Source organism: Poeciliopsis prolifica, unplaced genomic scaffold, assembly GCF_027474105.1.
Source record: "Poeciliopsis prolifica strain line A6 unplaced genomic scaffold, Auburn_PproV2 SCAFFOLD015, whole genome shotgun sequence".
NCBI lineage: Eukaryota > Metazoa > Chordata > Actinopteri > Cyprinodontiformes > Poeciliidae > Poeciliopsis > Poeciliopsis prolifica.
The window spans coordinates 2,013,865-2,040,232 of record NW_026562390.1 but is presented as its reverse complement, the minus strand read 5'-3'; the positions used below and the strand labels follow the sequence as shown (position 1 = coordinate 2,040,232).

The window sequence follows — 26,368 nt, the reverse complement described above, 5'->3', positions numbered from 1 at the left end:
CTAACTTAGCTTACTTGCCAAGTGCAAAGTTAGATAATAACTTAGCTAGAAAGGCTAAAGCTAACATAGCTTGAAAGTATATAGCTTCAAGGTTATAAGATATCTTTGATAAGACATGATATCTTAGATATGTTAGCATCAGCTAGCAATCCCAGCATTAGTTAATGTAACTAGTGTAGAAGATATCTTTAATAGGACTTAAGCTAAATTAGCATAACTATGAACTGGTGTACAGCTTTAGGGTTAGTGGAACCAATGTGTCTGCTAACCCTAAAGCTCTACCAGTTGATAGAGGTAACTTAGCTTGAAACGCTAAGGCTAGCGTAGCTTGAAAGTATATGGTTTGATGGATATAAGATATTCTAGTTAAGTTAGCAATATCAAGCAAATCCCAGCGTTAGCTAACTTGGCTAGGCTAGACGATAACCTTGATGGGACATAAGCTAAGTTAGCAAAACTATTAAGTGGTGTGGAGCTTCAGGATTAGCGGAAATAATGTTACGGTTCACTCGAGCAAGTATCAACCTAACGTTGGCAACAACCATTAGCAAAAGAAATTTTTACTTTGAAACATAAATTCCTTACTTTGTAGAAATTATACTTTTATTAAGCAATACATTCAAACTGTAATATTATATTGCAGGAATTAAGAAACAAAACTTAAAATAAAGGAGATGTTCCAACATGTGAGAAAAATTAATGTTTTGTAGTGAAGTCAGCCGTTAGCAGAAGGCTAATAAGCAGAAGCGTGTCTCTCCACCTGCTTTACATGTAAACAACAATAATCTCTGCAGCAGTCACTACACATCGGGCTCGTAATCCAACATCTGTGCGTCAGCAACAGGTCAAAGGTCACCAACGGCTTTCAGACCGACTTCCTGCAGATCAGATATTAGTCTGGATTAATCCGCCCGTTGTGGGAACGCAGCAGGAAGCCACCGCCAAAGCCCAGATAAAGTGATTTCAGTCGGCTCGTGAGGATTATTAGTTGTAATGTAACCACTCCGACTGCGAGAGCCTCAAATTAAGTTAAACCTGGATGAGATTCGGTGGTAAAATATTTTAGAAAAGGATGTAAATATATTTCCTGGCTCTCCTGAGGAAAGGGATCTGCAGTAGGAGTTGGAGTAGGAGTACAGGAGAAAGTCAGAAATAAATCCCACTGTTTGTTATGCAGAGCTGTGTTGGTGTAATCCAATGATGCACAGATTCATATTTGCATATTCTTCATGCTTTTGTCCACAAAATTGACTCAATTTTACATTTTCCTGACAGCCAGTCATGACTGCGTAAAAAAAAAACTGAAATTAAAACAGAAAGACTTCACGATACCAATAAATCCCGTTTCATTTTTTAAACTTTCACTTGGTTTCAAAGTGAAATAAAATAAGGATGACTTCAGTTTGAGCTTTAATACAACGGCGTCGTCTGACGCAAGGCTGGGAAAGAGAAATGTAAATCACAGCGTCTTCAGGCGCAAAGAGACAGGCGGCGACGGCTGACCTTTGATCTCCAGCTTCGCCACGCGGCTCGCGTTTCCCTCGGCGTTGGAGGCGTGGCAGGCGTAGAGCCCGGCTGCCTGCGCGGTCACCGCCGGCAGAGACAACGCTCCTCCCTGGTGAGAGCGACGAGACTGAGAAACTCAGGATGATTTCACATGAGAGGTGCTTTAAGAAAAAGTTACGCACATTAAAAATGCAACAGTCGCGTCAGAAACTCGCTGATATTCTGCTATTCTCTGCCAGCGGCTGCAGAGAAAAGTAATGCTTCATTCCTTTTTGTTTAATTTTAAACAAACTGACACAAAGCTGTCAAAAGAAATAATGTTCTTCACTCTTGCTTCACTAATTAAACTCTAATAAAATAAAGATACTTGGAGAGAAAGAGACCAATATTTTACTGCAGCAGCATGAAACATTTTTTAAAAAATTAATCCTTAATTTAAATAAATTTATCTCCTGGAGGGAAAAAAAAGTAGAAAATCATCTGTTTACCTGTCAATTCCTGTAAAATAAATGTAATTTTTGTCGTAAAAACCAGAAACCACAATGTCATTTATTAGGATTTTATCCAACCGGAGCGACATTTCTACAGCATGATGCTCTTTGCTGCTCTTCAAAATGAGAAAAATAAGAAAACATTTTCGGCTGCAATTTTTTTTTAATGTTCAGTAGCATAAAACCTTTTAATTAAGGACGACAAACTGAGTCGTTAGGCGTAGTAACAGTCTACACACTTCCTTATTTAGCTTATGACCAATACGAGATAATAAATTACATTGATTAACAATAAAACACATTTTTTAGAATAAAAATTAAAAAATTTTAATGCAAAGGACCAAAAACTCAGAAATAAATATAAAGCTAACTACATATAGGAGAAAAAAGACATGGATTAAAATAAGAAAAAAAAATCAACATTAAAGGCAATTATCACAACTAGAACTTATAAAGTAATCATAACTTGTTTTATATGTCAAAACTATCTGGTTTTACAAATATTTATTTACATTATATAGTGGGAAAAACGTAAAATTTCATAGTTTTATATTTATGGTAATATTTATTTATTATTTTTAAACATATGGTATTTGTTTAGTAATATTTGTTTTGTATTTCTGAACAAATATTTTAAACATTGTTTTAAAAATATTATCTTAAAAATAATATTTATTAAGAATATTATTTTTTGTTAAAAAGAAAAGAAAAGAGTTGTTTAAAAATATAAATTTTGTTTAAAAATACTTTAAGTAACTTATTTTATCCCTACAGAATAACTGGAAATAATAAAAAGTATACATTTTAAGCGGGGAGGAAAGTGTGGCTCAGTGTATGAAGGTGAATTTCAAAGAACAAGCCATTTTGAATTCAATCCAGAGGTCAGAGGTGAGAAGTGATGTTTAAACGGTTATTGTTCCAACAATAAATACCAAGACAGACGTCCAGAGAAAAGAAATTTTAAGAAATAACAGGTGCAGCCGCTTCTTTTCAATATTTAGTTTCACACAATAAACAGAAACATAAAGGGAAAAAGACAAATGCTGCCCCCGAACCGAAAACGGCGTCGACTGAGAGGGAAAACTCTGCAGAAAAGACGAATATTTTACATTCACTGCAGGAGGAAACCTGAACAATTCAGACCCTGAAAACATCCGACTAACAGAAGAAAACCGCAACAAGAATCATTAAAGTGCAGCAATAAAGTTTACCTTCAAAAGTGAGTAAAAAGTTCATTCAATATCTTGTGAGTGAAACTTTTTAAGGTTTATTCTTTTTCTTTAGGAGAAATCCAGTAAATTACTGTTTGTGTACCTGAAGGTTTGCACTGGGAACGGCGACGCCGTCTTTTAGCCAGGTGATGGTTGGCGTGGGGTTGCCAACAGCAACGCAGTCAAGAGACAGACGACTTCCCACCAGGGCCTGGACCACAGGGGGCGGGGCTTCTGTGAAAGTGGGCGGGGCTAAAAAGAAAAACAAACAAGCAGGAAATTACGTTTTTCAATAATCAAAGGATTATCAAAAAGACTCAGAACTTTATTTCTCAATCATTTCACCTAAAATTTATCAAATAAATATGTAGTTACATGTAATAAAAGGAAAATTTCTAAGATGTGTTGACATGCGTTCTTTGCAAATGTATTTTTTTCCCTTTCAGCATAGATTTAAATAGTGGATAAAATTTTTTCACAGAAAAGCAGCTAATTATTTTTATTTCTTTGTCATGTAATTAAGTTTTCCTGCTGCCACTTGGTTACAGATTTAAAAATATAAAACAAAATCAGTTACAAATGTCTGCAACTTTACATTTGTAACAAATATTTTTTTTTTCCAGATCAAACTACTTTTCAAATGATGAATTAATAACCTAAACTAAATTGGGATTTTGTGAAAAAGCAATTTAGCCAAGCCAAAAAACAAAAACAAAAACACAGCTCTATGCCTAAATGCCTGTTGTATCAAATATGATACAAACAGCTTTAGTAGCACCAACAGTTACATTTTTAAAATAAAAAAACATTTGATTATAATTTCTTGTATCAGATTTAAAGTCAGATAGAATTCAAGATATAATATGAATCATGAAATCAATATATCTCAGATATTTGATTTGAGCCTTTATGGGAAACTCTGCTGATTGCTGGACTTTCGCTCCGGCAGTTTGATTTGTTGAGGAAGAAGCAGGTGAAGAGCCAGAACCAGTCATCGCTCCCGACTCTCACGCTGTCCAGCTTCGCTTTGATCGTTTCTTCTGAGCAGCGATCGCAAAAGGTTTTCCAAAACAAACAGACTTCAAAGCACACACACGGAGAAAAAAAAGGGATAATAATCCATATTTCATATCCAGATTTAATATTTAAACCCATCAAAAAGCAAAACTTTACTTATTTTACCCCCGAAATCAGAGATCATTAAATATTACCTGATGCAAATAGAAACTTTACACATGTCCAACTTCTTTAAGCAGCATTTAAAAGTTGGAAGTTTGAAGAAGTTAGATTATTTATAGCATCTGTCATATAAATAAACAACATAAGTGCAGATATTATGGACAATCCACTTTTTAAAGAGGCAGAAACTACATAATGAGGCTCTAAATCATTCTTTTGATTTTTTCTGGGTTATAAATAAATAAAATTTACGCTTTGATGTGTTTAGAAAAAACAGAAAACTGTGAAATTGGATCAAAACAATGTACCTCTGAAGAGGAGCAGAGAAGCCGGATATCTCCTGGTAAAATGTTTTCCTTTAAATCATTACAGATCATTATAAATAACTAAAGAAGTGCGTTTAGGTGGGTATTCCATACAAGCAAACGCTGGAGGCTCTGGTGTAATCCCACCAAGTGGAACAGTAGTTTAGGAGTTTATTTAAATTCTGGATAAATGCATCTTTAATGTACTTTTCTGCCACAGCTGCACCCCGTTGAGCAGCTCTGTCAGGGTCAGGATTGTTTTGTTTCTGTCTGAAGTGGACAAGATTTCTGCAACATGATGCAAGTTTAAACCAGGACATGAGTTCAGCTTCCCGCTGTGCAGAAGTTTGTTTTTTTCTTCATGTAAAACATATTTTTATTTAATCTAAAAACTGCCAAAACTAAAAGAGTTCTTATGCAATTACTGTAGAAGTATATTAGAAATATTAGTTAGCCTAAATTAGCCATCAACAGAACTACTTAATTAGACTTTCAAATTAAGTTTCACATCCGATTACCAATAAAAGCTCACTTTGTGAGATAAGCCAAACTCGGCATAATAAAAGCTTCTGTGTTCTTTCAAAATAAAGTTCAGAAACACTTTCACATATAAAAATATTTAATAATTAGAGATAACTAATCTCGAACTGCAACATCTTCAACAAACAAAAGAATAAGTCCTGTGGCCTTTTATTGAAGCACTGAGCATTTATTGTGTAGTCATCATTAGCTAATATGTGGTTATAGCTATTTATTAGCTAAACTATAGCTAAAATGATATGTGTTTAGCTATATGTTTCAGCTAATATATAGCAATAAAAATAGCTGAACATAGCTAAAACTATACCTATAGATTTAGCTACTTTAAGCTATATTGTTAAAACTAGCTATGTTAGCTAAACATATTCTTAAAACTAGCGATAAAATCCCATTTAATTTCCCAGACAATAGCTGAACCCACATAAAAGAAAAAAAAAATAATCTTTTTTTGGTTGTAACTATCAAACAGTCTCCCCTTCAGCTCCACCTTTCCTGTCGAGATACATTGTTGATATTACCATTAAGTAATTAAGTAATTATTGGAAAAACTCATTGTAATTATTGTATTGAGGTTGGGGAGGGTTCTTATCAGCAGCTGCTGAAAGTTCAAGTAATTAGTAAAATAGCCAAGTTACTTTTACATGAATAAGTAATCCAAATAGTTACTTTTTCAAGTAACTAAGCCATCCTGATACTCACTGATGACAGGAAAGGTAAAAATCACAAAGTTATCCCAAAGTCAGCTCACTTTATGAGCATTAAAGCAGCTCACCAGTCACAGACAGCAGAGTCCAGTTGCTGCTCTGCACTTCCTCTTCCAGTTTGTCCAGCTGAAATATCCGGCAGCTGTAGAAACCCTGGTCGTCCAGCTGCAGGCGCTCCAGCCTCAGGGTGGCGCTGCTCAACAGAGACGCCCGCCCTGCAGGGACAGAGGCAGACTTCACTTTTCATCTTTCAACTTTTCATTTGAGGAGAAAACAAAAACAAACAACAACAAAAAAAGGTTCAGGTTTTTTTTATTTATTTTTCAGTAACAGAAACCGACACGCAACGAACGCTGCACACTCGAACTTGGAAACCGGATCTTGTGGTTGCCAGGTGACGGCTCCCTGGAGCCGGCGCCGCTTGTAACATCAACCCTTTATCTCTCGGAGGCTGCAGACTAACTGTCCATGTAGATTTCACACCTTAACGGATAGATCCGACAGAAAGGAAGGAAAAAAACTGCACCTCCTCGGGAAGAAAATAAAACGTGAAAGCATCAAACAGACTGTAGGATTGCTCTGTACCACCGGGAAGCCACTGTTGTGGTGGTAATTATTAACAGATTCAGTGGATTGGAGGGAGCCTGGTGGCCAGGGACTGGCCTGACTGTACAAAAAAGATCCAGGAAGTTTGAGCCAGGTATGCTTCCAGAGATAACGCAGCCTGTTTACTTTTCCCCGCCACCAAAGGGGATCAAATCCACAGAGAGGGGGACAGAAGTGGGAGCGAAAGTGGAGCAAAACACACATCAGCATACACTCGAGGGATTAGCTTGTTTCAAAACCCTGCCCTTTGACCCCCTCTGGTTTTTATCTCCGCTGCCTTCCTGTGATGTAGGTCAGTGTAGCGCTGAGCAGGGGAGGCAGAAATGCTGCTGGATTTCAGCAGGGAAAATGGACAGAACGAAAAAGATCAGAGCGAGACGAGATGCAGAAAAGAAAAGTAATCAAATTTGTAAAATCCTGTTAGAGCTAATATCCAGCAACTTTCATCAAATGGAGGAACAACGTCTGCAGAAACAATTCAGGGTGTAGGAGGAGGAATTAAACTAAAAATACCATTTGTTCTGCAACACTGCAGTTCAAAGTGCTTCACATCATAAAAACACCAAATGAAAACATACAGGCACAAACTGAACAAATGTAACATTTTGCTGAGTGACATCAAATATGCTGGTCAATGATTCATTTATTATGCGTCAAAAGAAATGCTAAACTGTTTAGCCTTGATTTAAAAGAACTCAGAGTTTCGGCTGTTTTTACATTTTCTGGACGTTTTTTCCAGATTTGTTTATTTTATAAATAAGCCACTCAAGTCCAAGAAATGACTAAAGAGTAAAAAAGTATTTGGTAGAAAGTCTATATGAGTAACTGATCTGTTATGTAAACTTTACATAAGAAGGAACAAAATATGAAGCCAAGTGGAAATTTAAGCATTTTAAGGGATGAAAATTACAATAATTCATATCAGTAACAAAGTTTTCTTTTTTCAAAATCAGTTTCTTTCAATAAAAACGTATAAAACTGTAACAGAAACTGCAGGTCAATTTCTGGTTAAAACGTGTCTGTTTTTCATTCAGCGTGTAGAAAATCCAGAAATTTTACTCAAGATTAGAAATAGACCACAATAAAATTACTCAAGTAAAAGACAAAAGTAATTTTTTTCAGAAAAGTTGTATTTACTCAATTACATAATTACCACAAAAACTCTGCATATCCAAAGGAGATCTGATACAAAATGAATAACAAAAGGTGTCAATATATTACAATTTTGTATTTTTTAGGGTTGGAAATCAGATTCATTATTTCAGACAAAAGGCTGGGTTGAATCAGGAATCAACAGAAACTTTCTCAAAGTTAAAATATCTTTGGTTTTTGAGAGGATACTCAGGAAAACTGGCCAACTTCCAACAGAAATACCCCAGATAACATTTAAATCCAGGACTTTCAGGCTGTCAGGGGAAATTCAAGCTTAATCTTTGCTATGCTAAGATTAGCGTATTGCAGCTGACAAAATGGAAAAGAATCAGTAGACTCTGTCCTTTGAACGGATTTAAGTAAAGTAAAAACGTTTGGTCAGAAACATTTTGGCACAACTGTTTGGAGACTGAGCACCTTAAGTTGATTCACCCTCCACTCTGTACCAAAGACCAACGTGGCGTTATTGGTCCAAACTGGGTCATCAATGAAACAATCATCCAAACTACCAATGCAAATCCACAACAGACGGACTGAAAGAGAAAAAATAAATAAATCAATCTAGATAAAATTGAAATACTGAATCAAAAATGTGAACTGAAGAAGTGATGGGAAGAAGAGTGGGTCAAAATACTCTGCTGGTATATCTGGGTGTAATTATCAGATCACAAATGTAGTAAAATGAGATGGCTTTAGTTTTGCATTACTGATGTAAAAACACAAAACAGGATTTCCATTTTCTTCTTTGCCCAAACTACAACTTCACTGTTGGAGACGCACAACTTTTATCCTTCAGGTCTTCTGTACATATGTTGCAGAGAGCGTCGTCTCTTCTGCAGCATCAGGACCAGGGGTCTGAAAAGGCTCAACACTGCAAAAACACAAAATCGACTCAAAGTGTCTCATTACACTTGAAATAGGAAAACTAACTTACAAGCAACTTTTTCAGGACATATAGAAACTTTTTTAAGTAAATAATTCACTTAGAACATGGTAAAAATGTGTTAAAAGTGAAATAAATACCAAAGGAACTTGAACTGGGTTGCTAGGTAACGGGCTGGGCTTGGCCGGGGTTGCTAGGTAACGGGCTGGGCTTGGCCGGGGTTGCTAGGTAACGACTCAGTCGATGGAAGCAGAATTTTGAGCTGACATTATTCATGTAAAACAAGCTTATTCATCTTGCTGGAAAATGATGTGCAAGTTAAGTTTGTTTTATTACCAAGGTGCTAAGATGCTCCAGAAACCAGACAAAAATTACTCGGTAAGATTTTGTGTTTTTGCAGTGCATACAGCCAGATAGAGAAGGCTGGTTCTATTCTGGGGACGACTGTGGAACGATATGGAGAAGGATTCTTCATAAAATCAAGAAAATAATGGACAATCCTGACCAGCGTCTTCATGAGACTATCTTCAGTCAGAGGCCTCTTCAGATTCGCTGTAATATTGACTGCTACCTGCCAACAGCCATCGCCATCTACAACAAAGCTTTGAAGACTTTGAGTCAACAACATTTAATTTCACTTTGGAATCAATAAAATATTTTTGAATATTTGTAATGTCTATTGCTAAATATCTTATATTACTCTAAAAATAAAAATAATAAAAAATGCAGAACTTCATGGCATGAATACCAGAAGTGATCTGCAACTAAAATCTCATAATACATAATTAGTTACTATTACGGTCACTGCAGTGATCAGGAAGTATTGGGTCAGTCTATCAGGATCTATCTTTAGTCACTTCATATCTACAGAATTGGACCAATCTGTCTCTGCAGCTCATTCAGTTTACAGGTCTTCTATGAGTCCACTAAATTATGGAGTTCCTCAAGGTTCTGCTCTGGTGTCCTTGTTGTTTCTGTTGCACCTGCTCTCACTTTGGCATAATTTAACATCTTAAAAAACATTTTTGTGTTGAAATTCAGTTACATAACTCTTACAGTAAGAGGTGACACAACCTCTTACTGACTTCATTTTAATACCCAACTTTGAAATACATAAAATTACTTTGGAATAACAGGTTAAATGCAAACATTGATGTTTCAAATGTGTTCTTTTGGGACAGATATACGCTAAATATATCATCAAAACTACCACAACAAGGCCTAACGTTCCTACAAATAAACTTTTTCAAAACAATATTCTCTTCTTCTCTTTATGCAAATCTGTTTGCGCACAGCACTCGCCATCAAAAGTAGCAGCTATGTGGGTTTTTCAAACGCCCAAACCAAACAATACCCTTTGTCAGCACAATTCAACCACGCAATGCATTCATTTATCAAACTGCTTTTGAGTGAATCCCCCTAAAGGCTCCTTCCCCCATACGCTTAGGTGACACAGAAACACAAAACCATGGAGTGAAACTCTCCAAAAGTAAAGAAAATATTCAGAAAGGAACCGCTTTTAAAGATTAGAGCATGTATTATAACATGAGAGAGTCGTTGGTGTTCTTTCTTAAAAGACAAAAGCTAGCAGAGGGAATATCATCATCATCATCATCATCTGTGTAACTTAGTGAGACATTTTTATCAAGGGGTGACTGGCAGAAAAAAGCAAATATTTCCCATTCTTCTCAGTTCCAGTTTGATGTCCTTCATAAAGCACTCAAACGAGTCGGAACAATGCTGACAAAAGGAATATCTGCAAAGACCACGGCTCGTGATTTTATAACATCATATTGAGAGCGAAAGACGCATCAGACATATTGATTTTCCATCTCCCAAAATGGATGTGTAACATTTCAGAAATGAAGTTTTCAAATTATAAAAAGAAGCCTTTAGGGAAATCATCCACAAAGTGTCTTGTTTGGTTTGACAAGAGCCTGTAGACTAAAATTATTTAAATTCAATACCATTTTGAGAGCCTCAGACATTTATGTCCCTGAAAATGTGATATCCATGGGCAGAGAGCCCACATCATCTGGAAGAGATGTCATCAGCTAAGTCGAGGAGATGCTGTCAGGATTCGGGTTACGCTCCGTCCTGCTTGTGGCTTTACGCAGGGTTAACGTGTCATGGCTGGAAATCTGAATTAAAGCGATTCATCTAAATCTAAATAAGAAGCCTAACTTGATGCTCCGCTGAACATCCCCAGCGCCAGGCTATCATGTTTGTCCACATGGGAAGGAAGCACTTTAACCGTGTTTAAAGTTGCTCCTGCTTTCAGAGGGACATCACATTTATACAGCTGTATTTGCTTTAATAAAGTCAGCAGAAGCACGGTGCCAACCTGGGACTACACTTCCTGTCCACAGAGCTCACGTTCAGGCTTTGATCACTTGCTCTGCAACAACAAACACTTAGACCTCTGCTAGCTGTCTTCACAACGCAGTGGGAATGCCAACAAATCCTTTATTAGGTTTACAAACATTCAAAAATAAAAAAAACTTAAAAAAAACTATGAGTATATGGAAATAAAATAAGCTTGAATTGACACTGAGGGACAAAAAAGTGAGAGATACATCTTTACATCCAACCATTTTCATAAACCAGGGAGAAATTCTTCTAGGTTAAGTTAACAGGTACTCAACCAAAAAACTATTCAAGCTAACAGCTATTTGAGCTATCATTAATTGGAGCAAGATATCTGCCATTGAAGCTAACAAGCTCCTCAAGATAACAGCTATTTCATTAAGAAGCTATACAAGCTAACAGCTACTTGAGCCATCATGAATTTGAGCTGCAGATGTACAAGCTAACAAGCTACTTGAGCTAACAAGTACTCAAATTCAGCAATTCATGCCAACAAACAAGCCAAGTTAACAACTACTCAAGCTAACAGCTATCTGACATTTTATTAATTCAAGCTGCAGGTATACAAGCTGTCACTGAAACAAACAAGCTACATGAGCTAACAAGTATTCAAATTTAGCAACTGACGCGAACATCTAGCCACGTTAACAGCTACCCGAGCTCACAGACCATTAAGCTGACAGCCAATCAAGCCAAAAATTATACAAGCTAACATCTGAGCTAACAGGTAAGCTAACAAGTCAAAGGAAGTGGTTTAATTTAAGAACAAAAATATAAAATTTACCTAGCAGTTTCATCAAGAAGTGCATATTGTTCTAGATATTGTGTAGTTTTATAAGTATTTTATGCCTTTTCATAGTGATGAAACTCAATAAGACACAGCTTCAATTTGAAGATAATACTTCAAAGATTTCATCCACTTGTGACTTATTGACTCAGATTAGCCATCAGTTTCACTATTTGACTTCCCTAGGAGAATCTTGCCTAATTCCTCTAAGATACTGACTTCTCATTACTACTCTACACAAGCCCACTTCACAAAGAAACATGGAAAAACCACTAATGTGGGGCAGAGATGGAACCGAAACGTCAGCCTCTGCAGACCCGATTCACTTGGATAACTTACATTTGAATCAAACATCAGTTTGTTTGGCTCTTGAAGCCAAACTGCTCTGACACCCGAGAACACGCCTGAGGGGTTGAAATGCACACTGCTCATTTCAACACTAAAGACTCCAAGTTTCCCATGCTGCACCTGTGAGAAAGCTCAAGCTCAGCACCAGCGAGGACAAAGCATCTTTTTCAAGCCCTTTGAATCGGTGGAGAAACGGTTTTCTGTTTGTTGTTTCCAAGCTTGTCCATTTAAAGACGTGGAATGAGTAAGGTGTGCAGAAACATGTAATTTGTAATTCAAAAGGTAGGCAAATTTTAAGGTTATAAGCATCCAGCAGATTGCCTTGCTTCCTCTGACATGGACGATGATTTATGCTGCAGATTGTCGCCTGAATCAGCAGCAAAAGCCGACTGTCTTTTACGAGCCTGCGCTGGAATTAAAGTGGCTACTGCTCCCACTTTTGATAATTCAGCCAATCAGCTAAGGTTCACCCTGACTTTACTGCTATGTAAATGTCAGCATGGGGTTTCCTGGTTGCGGCTGGGAGTGGGAGTGGCTCCCCACGCTGGGGGGAAAGGCTGTGACTCAAGCTAAAAGCAGGCCCTTTGACAAACAAAACTAATGGTGGAGATTACGGCGCATTACTCTCTGTTAGCACAAGAGATAAATCTGAGAATGTTACAATATACTAGAAATTTGGATATGCAATACAAGTGAAATATCTTGATCTAAATACTGAAATATTTGAAAACCTTCTGTAAAAATGGACTCCAATCGTTCCAATTGCCTTTCAAAATTAGTCATTATTCACATAAAACTCTAATTTTGTGGGATTTTAGTTTGATTTGCCAAAGAAAAATAATACATAACTGTGATACGGGAGGAATCGGTGAAAGATTTTCAGTATTTTAACAAATAAAAGTGTAAAGTACAATTGTATGCAGTATTCTTAATTTCGATGGTTATTTACAAAAATTCAATTGCAGTGCATTGTTTTAACATGTCTGTGAAGTTATTGGTGTATCTAATTGTGCTGAACTGGTGCAGAGTTGTCAAATAAGTTATTAATTCAGGACATTTATATCTGTGTTTTAAAAAAGAAACATTTTAATTCACTTCAGCAGTTTATCTGTATTAGATCGATTAACGAAGAAAAGTGGATCAGTGCCTCCCTAATTTAGACCGTTTTTTTATTTTATTTTTAAATACAATAACTGATTAGGAATCAATACCAACTACATCAAGAAATACAGAAACTGCAAGGACAAAAGATTGGAAGAAAGTAAGAAAAGACTAAACATTTTCCCACCATTATTTACCATTCTTGAGCTACTATATAATTCAAAGAAGGGTCTGATTTTGGAAAATAACAAGAAAAAATCAAATTATATCACATTTTTCGCCCAGGTAGACTTGCTGTCGAATACAACTTCAGTTGTGATAAAAAATTTAAACGTCCATCAGATTATATCACCTTAGATCTGTTTTCCATTCTTCTGAAGAAATTCTCTTTGCCTTCGACATATCAGACGTCTCAGCTGGACGTGAAAATCAATCGGTGTGGGTGAGAACTGCCTTTAGTAGCACAGCGTGTAATGAGTGATGCAACAGGGAGTAAGACGGGTGTTGAAGAAAATTTAGAGAGCAGTAATTATGCAGTCGAATGTTAATCGGTGCTGGCTACCCCTCGGTTTCATGTTGATGGGAATAAACGAATCAGGTTAAAAGCTATACTTACTACAAGTTTGCTGCCTGCTTGCCTCCCACCTGAGTGTTAAAATGTACCAATTAATTTCACTCTGAAGTTTTTTTTACAAGACAAAAAAGAAATTACACTTTGGTTAGAACTTTGCTTGATGCAGCAGGACATTCACTGCAAAAAATACAAAATCCGACAAAGTAATTTAGGTATAATTAATAGTGCAAATATTGTAGTAAACTTGAAATAAGACTAACTTACAAGTAACTTTTTATTATGATGTAGAGGTGCGTTTAAAGTACATAATTCCTTAACATTGATGAAAAAGTTATAGTTCAATGGGCAAATTATTTATTTATAATATGGAACTAGAACTGGGTTGCTAGGTAACGGGCTGGGCGTGGCCGGCGTTGCTAGGTAACGGGCTGGGCGTGGCCGGCGTTGCTAGGTAACGGGCTGGGCGTGGCCGGCGTTGCTAGGTAACGGCGCAGTGGAATGGTCTACCAATGGATCTAATATTTTATCATCAATATTAAAGGCATTATTTATGCCTTTCCACAACATACAAGTATGTTGTGGAAAGTTAGTTTTGTCGTGTTTCGAGAGTGACGCATTTGCTCTAGAAACTGGACAAAATTACTTGGTAAGATTTTGTGTTTTTCCAGTGTTCTGGTCATTTTCTCTTCCTAACGTCTCACCTTTTGTCAATAATTTTGTACAAACCTTCTTTGGATATCCAACAGTGTCGTGTGTTTTATTTAAGTAAATAATGTCTTAAAATTGATGAAAAAGTCCCAGCTACATTGGTAGAATGCTACACTGCGCCGTTGCCTAGTAACCCCAGCCAACACCCGCTTGTCACCTAGCAACCCAGTTTTACCACCGCTGGCAGACCATTTCATTTACAACATGTCATTTTTCCCATATAATTTATCTGCCAGTGAAACTAGAGCTTTTTAAATCAATATAAATAAATTAATGACTTAAAACACAAAAAGTTATTTACAACACAAGAAGTGAGACAAAACTAAAGATATTTGCACTAGAAGCCAGACCAAAAATACTTGGTACGACGTCCATCTTTGTTGGATATCCAAATCGAAAACCCTGCACAAGTTCAGAGTGACAATCTCTTCAGGAATCTAAACAACGCAAAAAACTGGACCTGCACAAAAGCGAAGATCTGAGCCTCCCAGACAAACTGTCTTTTTGTCCACATTTGTCCTATTGTTTGTGACTTTAAAGCCAAACAAAGGTAGAGGCTCTTTTTTCACCTCCGACAGTCTTTGTTCGCCGTGCCGCGGCTCCGATCGTGAACAATAAGCGGTGACGCAATGCGAGAGTTTGGTTGAAAGGCCACCAAGGTGTGGCGCACAATGAAATCTGAGAACAAGAGCCTCGTTTCAGTTTTGACTCCAGCCAGACGTGCATTCACTTCACCGCCTGTATTGCCTTTAATGAGAGAAAATTTTCACAGACAAACATTATAATAACGCTGGCAGCAATAGTTACATTCCAAGCCTGGTGTTAAGTGCAGAAAACATCGTGCTGGCAAACAGAAAACCTTTCCTCAGGAAACCGCGGGTTTTTCTGTAGAAGGGTTCATGGCCATTTTCAGTCGAGCATAAAATTCAGTTTCTAAAATAAACATCTTCAAATTTCAAAACATGTCCACAGGTTGTTTTTAAAGGGCAGTAAATTGCAATACTGCTTAAAACCCTCCACATTTCTTCAAACAGGTGCATCTCTAAAAGTTAGAATATCACACAAAAGTTTAATTTAATGTATTATATGATTGGCAAATCTTAAGTTTTTATTTCTGAATGGTTTACAGCTAAATAAAGCACATAGTATCCGTCTGGTTGGTAAAAAGAGTCACCCTGTTATATTAAAGCAGAGTGTAAATATCTGAGAATACAAAATGTTCTGAAAGCTAAAATGTTCTTGCTGATGTTTATTAGGAAATTATTTATTCATTTATTTTCTAAAAACAAAAAAACAACCATTAGCACACAGAAAACTAAGCCGCAAATAAGAACAGGTCCACTGTAAGGTGCTAGCATTATAAATAGCTCACATAAGGTTACATGCTAGTGCTAACAGTTAGCAACTAATATGGACCCCTATCAATAAGATGTCATGCGAGCAAAATCCGGCCCGATCTCTCTACTGGAGGGCAAAAAGCTGATCGCTAACAGTGGCTACCATTGGTTTTAACTTTAGTTAAGTTGTCAACATACGCACTAAATCTTAAATATATACCTGATATGTATAAGAAAAAGGAACGCAGTGCTTTGCTACTAATTGTCAAGTAGCTAGCTTGACTATGACAACTGTGACGTGTAGCTGTGCGGTGTAATTCTGCAATATGGACCCTTTGTATCACTGTATTAAACTTGTTGGTTCTGAACTTTTCCTCTTTAAAACTCTTCTCTAGATCTTAATGTACCACATTTAACTCAGAGAAACCTAAACTCTCATGCAAAATTGCTGATTCTTCAGTCAAAGATGAGGTTCAGATGTTCAGTCTAAAACCTTTTTCAGCTGTTTTCTAATACTCGTTTTGCGTCTAGTGTCTTTTTTTAAGCAACAAATTACTTTAATAAGTGCCACTCACCTTCAAAACCTGGATGGATTCGGGGTGTGTAGGACCCAAATTTGATCAGGACAGGAATCTCAACGCCTTGCCGCACCCATTCCACCACCTGTTGGGTTGCAGATGACCCAGACCGCCGCCCTGCTGGTGGAAAACTGCACTCCAGCTCCACCCAGCCTCCAGCCTTTCCACGGACCTCCGACTTCCCGCCATCAGTGGTCACTATGGAGTCCATAAGCAGTGAAATGAGAGGCTCGTCTAGGGGATCCAGGTATTACAGCTACAATATTTCCATTGGAATCAATAAAGAGATACTTACAAAAGTGGCAAACGAGTACAACTGCAGCAAAAGTCTGCCAGTATGATCTTCCTGACCTCATATCTGTCAGTCAAACAACCTGCAGCATGTTCAGCCTGTTGGCAAAAGACACACAATTGTCACATTCCCATTACTTCCTTGGCTGCACATAAGATGACAGCCATCTGTGACAGCTTTCCAACCTCAGAAGACTCTAACCGAGCCGTCGGCTCTGTCATCGTTTTACAGGAAGGGGAGAGAAGAGAACTCGGGGGGTTTTTCTATAGTTTTCCGATACCTGGAACTCATCCCATATCATTACACAAATGGGAAGAGCAGCTTCTGCAGCCAGAAAGCCTGGCCTGACTCTCCTTTTTGTACAACCTACTGGTATAAATGCCACATAAATCTCTGGAGTTATGCGTTTTATTTAAAGGTGTTTGGCTGAAGGCTTTGCAATCAAGGACGACCGCATCGATAAAAGTCCAACAAATGGTTCAGTTCTGCTTCAGTGTTTGAAATGTCAATGAATTTTTAATTTAAAACATTCTTTCGTTCCGTCCAGATTGGGACACTCCAAAGCTTTGCACATATTTGTCACACATCCTGAATATTTGTGATGTTGTTGGAAAAATAAAAGCTGCAGCTGTAAGCAACCATCTGTTCCCACTGTGAAAGGTGAAAGGTCGTACCACCAGCTGTTTCAGCTCTTTGTGCAAAATTAGAAGATGATGTTGGTTTCCAGGCTCCTACACTGTAAAAACACTCAATTCTACCAAGTATTTTTGGTGTTGTTTCTAGTGAAAATCTTAGTTTTGTCTATTTAACAGGTTTTGCACAAAGTGTTGGTACAGAATCGGTATCACCAACACCAGCTTCAACTTCACTCAGTGTTGGAAACTCGATAAGACTGATTTTCAAATTGAAAAAAGGGCAATTTGACTTTTTTTGTGAAAAAGAAAAACTGAACAAAAAGACAGGTTTTCAGGATGTTGATCATTATTAATTGGAACTTATTGCAACAATGACAAAAACACCCAAGATAAGAAATTTATCACAATAAATCTTCACTAGGCAGGTAAATTTAAGGTGTCAAATTCAGCGTTTTGTTGGTTTTTAGTTCAGGACAGCATCTTAAAATCAATCGACATAATGCGTTAAAGTCAAATAAATGTGAACGATCAGCTTGTCACATTCTCGGTGATTTCTCCACTTCCTGATTGTGATCAGCCGCACTCCAGCGCCCAGGTTAGCGGCCGTGCAGATCCTATTTTCAGTCCCACTCCCACGCTAGTTTTTATGGCCGTCTCCATCTTTGGGGCCGGGGCAAAGTCTGAGCCGGTGCAAAACAATTACGCCGCCTGTCAACAGCCGGCGTGCTGCGCTCAACCCGCTCCCATGCCTCAGCAAACGGCGTACGAGACTTTCCCCAGAATTAATGCGAGAGTTAAAACTCAATCTGCAGCCATTCTGTTCATCACCGTCAGCTGGAGCGTAAACACACCAATTCACAGTCCTTCACCTGCCTGGCTTCTCGCCGCCTCGCAGAAAAACTTTATGCTGAACAAACTGCATTTGATTTAAAGTGGACAAAGGCAGGCGAGATTAGCCGCAACGTTACGCTTCTGCGAAGAAGAAGAAGAAAATAACTGCAACTCCAAGCCTGGCAATCCATCACTTAGTGCGTTTCTTCAGCTTGGAGCGTTTGACAATGAGTCAGCGATTCATTTCAAACAGCAAAAGTTCCATATGGTTACATAGTTCCCACAATTGTTCATTTATTTCTCTTAATTGTCACAAAAGCAATTTACAGCTTTTGAAAACTCAAAATTCAATATCTCAGAAGTTTTTATCTGAAAGAAAAGAGGAGTAATAAAAATAGATAGAGTGTTGCAATGGAAAGTTGAGTGGAAGGAAAAAGGTAGGGCTTCAAACATATCGATCACTTTAACGGTCATGTTTGTAGAGTACTCCATTATTTCTGCAAGCTAACAATGCTAACAACGGCTAGTAGCATTGAAAGTAATATTAGTTTGTTTTAACGTACCAAACAATAATTTTTTTTTTGTTATTTTATCAATATCTGCAACTATTTGGATGGAGTTTTTATTGGAGCTTAAGGTTAAAAAAATACTAAATATAGAAAAAGTATTAGAAATGATTTTTTTTCCATTCTTTGTTGGGTGCTTGTTGCTTTTAAAGTACTTTATAAATACAGCATTATTAAGATCTTCATTTGTTGCTTTTGCAGCTTTTCCTTCCACCCAACTTTCCACAAATATGCCTGAACGCATCACTCTGAAACGCCAGCTTCAAACACTAAAAACTGTGCAGTGAAGCTACAGTTTGCTTTTTTCAAACACACAACTTCACAAAAAAGTTGTAAGGAAGCAGAAGAAGAAGAAGAAAAGCCAACTGACAGCTCCAGATAAATAAATCTGTTTCTCGCAGCTTTATTGGTCAGAACTGCGGCAAAACAGAAAGCAATAAAAAAATAAAGAAGAAACGAGGGACAGACGGAGAGGCAAACGCAGCGAGAGGAAGGATAAAAGGCACAAAAAAATCTCATTACGCTGCAGGACATTTCCTGTCATTAAATCAGAACCAAAAACTGTGAGAGCTGCCAAACAAACGCACGGCCGCTTTGTTTGGACGCCACGGTGACTCAGAGCGTCTCCCTCAGATGTATTCTGCCTCTGTCTTGACACCGATGGCACAGCTGCGGCGCCGGCACTCGCTCTAAAGATGTAATGAATGAGCAGGTAGCTCCCAAAGCGAAGCAGCTCGTCTCTCACTGATTTATCACATGACAGAAATAGAAACGTCAGTGACAGGCATGCTGTTGAGATTCTGCTGCGGCCCGCTCCATCTGCGTAAGGAGACGGGCTGAATGATCAGGACTGAAGCTCAGATTTATCAGGGAAACAAATGGTTTTCCCATCGGATCGAGTTTCTCCTGCAGGAAAAAGTTCTTCCAGCTCTTTGCCAGATTATCGATTTTTACTCGGACCCTTTAAGGAAAACGAAGCACTAAGCTTTTCCTCAGAGGATGTGGAGCATTTCCATCTGCCACAAACAGAATTGGACATCAACTTCAATACGGAAACAGAAAACACTCGGAAAAAAGGAAAAAGACGTACAACTTGGGTGAAACATTAGAAATAATCAAGATCAAAAGTTTGAAATATGCAGATAAATAAATGACAGCATAATCAACTTTGACTTTTCATCTAAAAGACCTAAAACTATAAAAACATAATACAGTAACTAGTTATTACATATAATTATATTTAGCAAAAATGCAGTCATTAAAATCATTAAGCTAATCATTATAAGCCTGGCGGGCCACCAGGCTTAACTTGTGTCCCCACCAGGCAAAGAATTGCTTATTTATTCAAGTCTTTTTAAAATTTTTGTATTTTTTAACTGAAAAACATGGTGGGCTGCTGGATGAATGCTAGCTAGGCTAATGGCTACAAATCCTTTCCAGAAAACCACAATCAGAGCCATTATTCACATTAGTGACCTTCAAAAGAGAGGTAAAAAATTACTCCAAATACCAGAATAGCAATTCACTGCATGCTTAATTTAAATATTTATGATAAACCATAAAAAAGAGACTTCCAATGCAAAAAACCCACGACTAAAAAGAATTTGACAGAACAATCTGACAATTACTTAAAAACCAAAAGGCTAATGTTGACTGGCTATGTAAGCATGACATCATTCTCCTGACTCCACCTCTGATTGGTCGATCAGGTCCCTCCGACGCCTCCTCTCCTGAATGCATTGTCAAAATGTGTTTCTTTAGCTTAATTAAATCAATGTGAATAGATTGTACTTTAACTGATTAATTAAATTAAACATAGCTTGCTCTGTTCAACATGAAAGCTCAAACGTAAGAAAAGAAAATTTGAGTTTGAGATTTTGATTCATTACTCAAGAGAATCAGCGAACGTGAAAACCTCTTTTTATTTTTCTAAGATGTGGAAATCGGCAGCAACGTAGAAGATGAGTTAACAGAGTTGCTAATTTGTTATGCAGGAGATTTAATTTCATAAATGATAATGGTGCTGACACAATTATGTTTAAAAAAAAAAAAGGATTGAAAAGCACCGAGCGCAAAGTACGGCTGTGGCTTTTAAGGATTATCGTCTTTAACCCAAATATTCCCCTAGATAAGCCAGAAAAAGCACTGAAGCTACTGCCGTTTATCATTTTGGGAGCTGATTTCGTGATCACTAAATGCCCCAAATGCAAACCCGCCATTAGCAAACTCTCTCTTTTTAAAGAGAGAAAGAAAAGATGAAAGATTTGCCTCATCACTCACTTGGATTTTATTTCCTACTCCGTTTTTCTGATTACCTAGAATGATCAGAAAGGTGGAGAAAAATTACCTTCTAGTTTAATTTGTTTTGGACACGCGGCACAAAAATTAAACGACAAATTGGAAGATTTCCTGCCAATAATTTGGAGATAAATTCTTCAAGAAAATACAAAAAAAAATGTGAACAGCTGTTTCTGTTCAGCCGAAGAACGTCAGCTGGTGACACTGAAACGTAGAGCTGTGTTTCATCAGCGTAGCTTTGGTAAATAATCATTTTTTTCTTGTTATAATCTTAAATAGGAAGAGCAAATTGGAGGGATCCGAGGATTAAACCTTGGGGTACTCCAAGTTCTCTTTACAAATTAGTTTGCATCTAATAAACCATTTGTGCAAAGTTTGATTTAAAACAAGTTTGATTTAAAACAAACTTTCCACAAATGGCTTATTAGTTCCCAGACAATTTGTAAAGAGAACTTGGGAGTACCCCAAGGTTTAATCCTAGGACTCCTCCAAATTGCTCTCACTGTATCAGTGAGAGGAAATTGGAGGGTCCTAAAATGTGTGCAAATAAAACTTTGCACAAAATGGAACAAATTTGGAGCAAAATTACTCTAGCGAGAACAGAGCATATTTGGTGATACAGTTGTCGCTCTATCAGTGTACCCTAAAACTTGTGCAAATAAAACTTTTCACAAGATTTAAAATCTTCCTTTAGAAAAAACTTCCTTAAATTAAGGAAATCTTGATCAATGTAGTTGTTGAGACATGCAACAAAAAATTTAAGGGAATGCAAGTTTAATTTTTACCAATATTTTCAGGAGAAAACTTAAATGATAAGGCATAAACACCCAAAAAAATAGTATTTACTTTTCAGTATTTGACCTTGCCTGCCAATCATGAATCTGAAGAACAAACAGCTTCAAAACATTTAAAACATGCTTTTCATATGAAAGGTTAAAGACTCAAAAATGTCAAAATATACATTTTTAAATTTGCCCTCAAATCTCTTCTCTGTTACAGCTTCCTATTCCATCTTGCATTTAAATTTCATGTCATTCTTTGCCAAACTCGCCATCACCGGAACGTTTGAGGCTGTAAAATGTCATGTTGGAACATCTCCTGTCAGCCATCTCTCTCAAGAAAGGAATAAAAAATAAAATGCTCTTCATTGGCATTCACCCTGCTCCAACCCGGTTCGTCTTTGTTACCGTGATAAGAGTTTTCCCCAGGGAGCTTACTTCATTCAGCCTGGCTCCTGTTAATCTACATCATACTTTTTCCCCATCCTTGCACATGTGTCAGAAAGGCTGGTTTTTATAAATCCAAACACGCTGCTTCCATCACAATGGGTACTCTGCGTCTGGCTCGGTTTGATGTGCACTTAGGGGGAAAATAGGACAGGCAAAATAAAGAGGGTTCCACTTTAGTGGCCATATAAACGCTTGGAGTGCAAATATTTGGCATCTTATCTGGGAATCAAGGTGAACGCCACAATGTCTTGCTGACCCCATAGATGGAGTGACTGTAAAGCTCTGGCTTAGAAAGGAGAGAGCAGCAATATGGAGGTCAAACCAAGGTCACAAAGTCAGTCTGTAACTTCACAGTGGTCACGAATTGCTTCTTTTTCTGTTGCAATAAGAGTGCAATCACACAAACCCCATCTGGTCGACGAGTTCAATCAGAGTCTGGTTGTTTTTCCCAAAAAGTTTGGCTCATTGGGGGAGGTGTGAAAACATAATCGAACTTAAAAAAGCGAAATCTGGTCCGCTTACAAACCTCGGTCTTGATTCGATTTTGTCGACGTGAACTCCGGTGCTGTTGGAATTCACATGTGAAGCAGGAAGTGGACTACAGCACAGGGCATTCTGGGTAAATGCAACCAAAACAAATGTGTGCCAGCAAACTACGCTAGCAGGAGAAATGGCTAGCTTAAATCCTACAACTGCTAAAACCTGACGCTAGTCCACTTTTTCCCCCATTGACAGTCTTCAACCTTTAACAAACCTCAAAGCAAAACCAAAGCGATCTGAAAGCTCGTCAGAGACGACTTTACTCAAAAAAGCAGACATCCTGTTTCGATTTGCAACCTTCGTCTGGGGAGAGCAACATGGACTTAAAGTTTTATTACAATATGATGTGATAAAATGGTGACTATTACACCTTCTTAGAGAACTGTGTGGCTGTGACAAAAACACTGCTCCCATGTCTAAAATGCTTGTTTAGAACATGAGTTACATTTAAAAAGTTATTTGTATCACCAAGCTGCACAGAGTAACAGCATATTTTCAAATTTGTTGATATTTATTGATGCTTAACTTGAACAAAGAGTGAAGAAAATAGTAAAACTAACAATCCAGACAATATGGAAAGTTTTGGAAACCAAGTATTTCTTTCTAGTTATTTCACTTATAACAAGACATTTTTCTGATTCGTGGAATAATCTGGCAAAGGAATAAATGATTTAGAGTCTCTTGTAAATTAAGACAAACATCCAGCTTGTTTTAAGAAGTACTTTCTGAAAAGTTACTTGTACAATTAAAATAAGAAAAAAACTAAGATATTTGCACTAGAAACTAGACAAAAATACCGGTAAGGTTTTGTGTTTTTGCAGTGTACATTTTAATTGAAATTTACCACAACAACAAGTTAAAGTTCTTAAGTTAAAGTAGCATGTCACGATAAATGATAAGATACAATAAATATGCCTGATTAAGCTAAAAATTTATGTTTTGGGCCTTAATGATTGTTTTTATGACTAGAAAACAAACTAATTAGCTTTTTGCCATTTATATCACGCAAATAGTAGCTCATCATTTGAATAAAATAATTGTCTTTCTTTTGATCTGCATTGCAAAACTCACCTCAGAACTGTTTCAAGGCGAAAGTGTTGTATGAAATATTAAGAGATTATTACAATAAGGATTTTAATATTTCAGCCAAAGGGTGTTTGAGAAGAAACACAGAAATTAATTGGTTTTAATTTAAAGTCAGAGCCTTCTTCTTCAGAACCTGAGAGCTCAAATATGAAACTGCTCAAGGACACAAGCTCATCTCTGTAAAGCTTTACTACTGATGCCTAAAATTATATTTTTTCTGTATAAATAATATTTGAACAGCCATGTTTTATAGCAAGGTGAAGCTTTTATAAAATCCTTAATTCCAGTTTCTCAAGGTTTTAAAGAGCTCCTGTCAATATTTTGACACCAGCAGCTTATGGGCTGATGAGACCTTTGTTATATCGGTGATTCAATTCCACTTCAGTCTGCTTTAGTTGTCAACATGAAGTGTTTACGGTACTGCTGCAGATCAAGAGCCACCATACGGACTCTTCTCCTTCACAGGTTAATTAATTTCCACCGAGTTTGTTTTTCTGATGACGTAAACTTGGTGAGAGGGAAAAATTATCCATTAAACCGGCACCAGCTGGTGCGTCGAGAGGCTCGATAAAAACCGATGAGACAGTTTCTGAAATTGTTAAACGGGGCTCATCTGGGGACTTTACGGACATTTTTTCCAATTAATGCTGGAAAATGAAGATAAATGAAGATCGACTCAACACTAAAGAAATAAGCATATTAATGCAAACCATATTTTTTATTTGGAAAGCAAAAAATAAATCTAAAAATGACCTTTTGTTTATATGCATTTGCTTTGAAAGTTTGCTACCTAAAAACTTTTATATTGAACATTTTATAGTTCAGTTTATCAGAAAGTCCGAAGTGCTCATTAACGCAACAAAAAGGTTTCAACCCCTGATAAAACCATAGCTAAACACTGTAAAATATATTTTAAGGTAATTAAATGATAGTAATTAAATTAGGTATTTTCTAAGCACTTTACAGATTGTTTATGTTAAATTACATAGTTTTTGTCCTTCTGAAATCATATTAAAACTATTGAATTAAATGTTTTTAAATGGGCTGATGGATGCTTATTACTTAAGTAAAAAATATTTAAGTAGAGATCATTAACCTAGCTCCAGACCTAACGTTTTTCTTTATATTTTTTTATTATTTTATAAATTTATACCTCTTAAACTTTTCAAATAAAAGTTTCACTGACAAAGTCATTTGGTGGAGTCAAAGTCATTATTTTGTTAGTGGCGTTCAGACAGATGTCAAAGTAAAACACCATTAAATGGGGTGGGAATTTATCGCATCGCTTATAATTTATCATGATAAATTTCTTGTCATGATAAGAATCTTGATTTCTTATCACATAAAAGTAGAAAAGTATTGTTTTGATTATTTTTTCCCCATTTTCTCCACTATAAATACGATTAAGTGCATTTTAGTGATACAAATTACACTATCCTGAAGAAGCTAATTACAAATTAGTTTGTATTTTTAAGAGCATTATTTGAGTCTGTGGGGTACGATTGTTGTCATGCAGTCCCAAACGATACAATAAATTAAAAAAAGAAATGATGACTGTCAAAATAGTACCACCAAATATCGCGATAAAACGCCCATATCGCCCACCCATCCCATTAAACAATGAAACGTTATTTCCAGCTAGCTAGCGTTTAACGTTCGGACGTTAGCTAGACGTTAGCTGGCAAGCTAGGAATCGTTCGACACTTGTTGGTATCCATTTGGAAAGAGTCGATATTATGTTCCAACTTATCAGTAATTAGGCGCTTTATCTCGCCTTTATGAGTCCAAAGTCCTCACCCAGTTAGTGAAGGAGAAAAAACAGGAGCCTTGTGGCTTTAAACCAATAATATCTATATAAAACTGTCGCTTTTGACGTCATGATACCCCAGAGAAAGTTCATTAGTTTAGTTTATATGGTCTGCATGCCACACACAGCTCAGTAAGGTCAATTTATCCACATTTAAACACTTTTTATCGTGTTTTTAACCTTACCTGGTGGATTCCCTTTAGAAATAAATCCTCTACATGCTCCCTCCGGTCCAACTGAAGCGACGGTTTGAAACCGAGCAGAATGAAGGTTTTGTCCCTGTAAGCGACAAAAGCCACCGGGATCCCCAGCCGTAACACGAGCCTCTTCCTCTCTAGTGCGTCTTAAAGAGCCCACCGGGCAACAGGTGTTCGCTTCACGTACAGGTGACGCCTCTCCTCTTACCTCTCCGTCCCTCCCACCGAACCGCTGCTTCTTCCTTGTTCTGCCCAACTCCTCCTCGACACCGTGAACAGAGAGCACAACCCAATACTGGAAGCTCCTGAATTTTTAAATCCAGGGTTTTGTTTGTTCAAGCTGACACGTTTTCCTATTTCCAATCCCCCCCACCCCTCCTCCCCCGGATGACGTCATTCTCAGCTGCAACCACCAGAGGGCGCCATTTACCTGCTGGAGGTCAAACTGTTGGGCTTCCGTTAAAAGTCATGAAGAAAAATGTCTGAAAAAAACCTTTCCCACAAATTCAG

The 26,368-nt window shown here is 37.3% G+C and overlaps 1 protein-coding gene across 2 annotated transcripts in view; it reads right to left on the bottom strand.

Moving 5' to 3' along the window:
- The window catches only part of igsf9a (immunoglobulin superfamily, member 9a), a 53,546-nt gene extending 27,260 nt beyond the window's left edge, over positions 1 to 26,286 (bottom strand). For both annotated transcript variants that reach the window (XM_055040323.1, XM_055040324.1), the window contains exons 1-6: positions 25,847 to 26,286; positions 16,673 to 16,767; positions 16,375 to 16,575; positions 6,005 to 6,151; positions 3,312 to 3,460; positions 1,504 to 1,615 (exon numbers count right to left, since the gene is read on the bottom strand). In XM_055040323.1, coding sequence (XP_054896298.1) covers positions 1,504 to 1,615; positions 3,312 to 3,460; positions 6,005 to 6,151; positions 16,375 to 16,575; positions 16,673 to 16,733 — 670 coding nt within the window. In that variant the 5' untranslated portion in view covers positions 16,734 to 16,767; positions 25,847 to 26,286. The remainder of the gene's footprint in view (positions 1 to 1,503; positions 1,616 to 3,311; positions 3,461 to 6,004; positions 6,152 to 16,374; positions 16,576 to 16,672; positions 16,768 to 25,846) is intronic.
- Between the last annotated feature and the right edge of the window lie 82 nt (positions 26,287 to 26,368).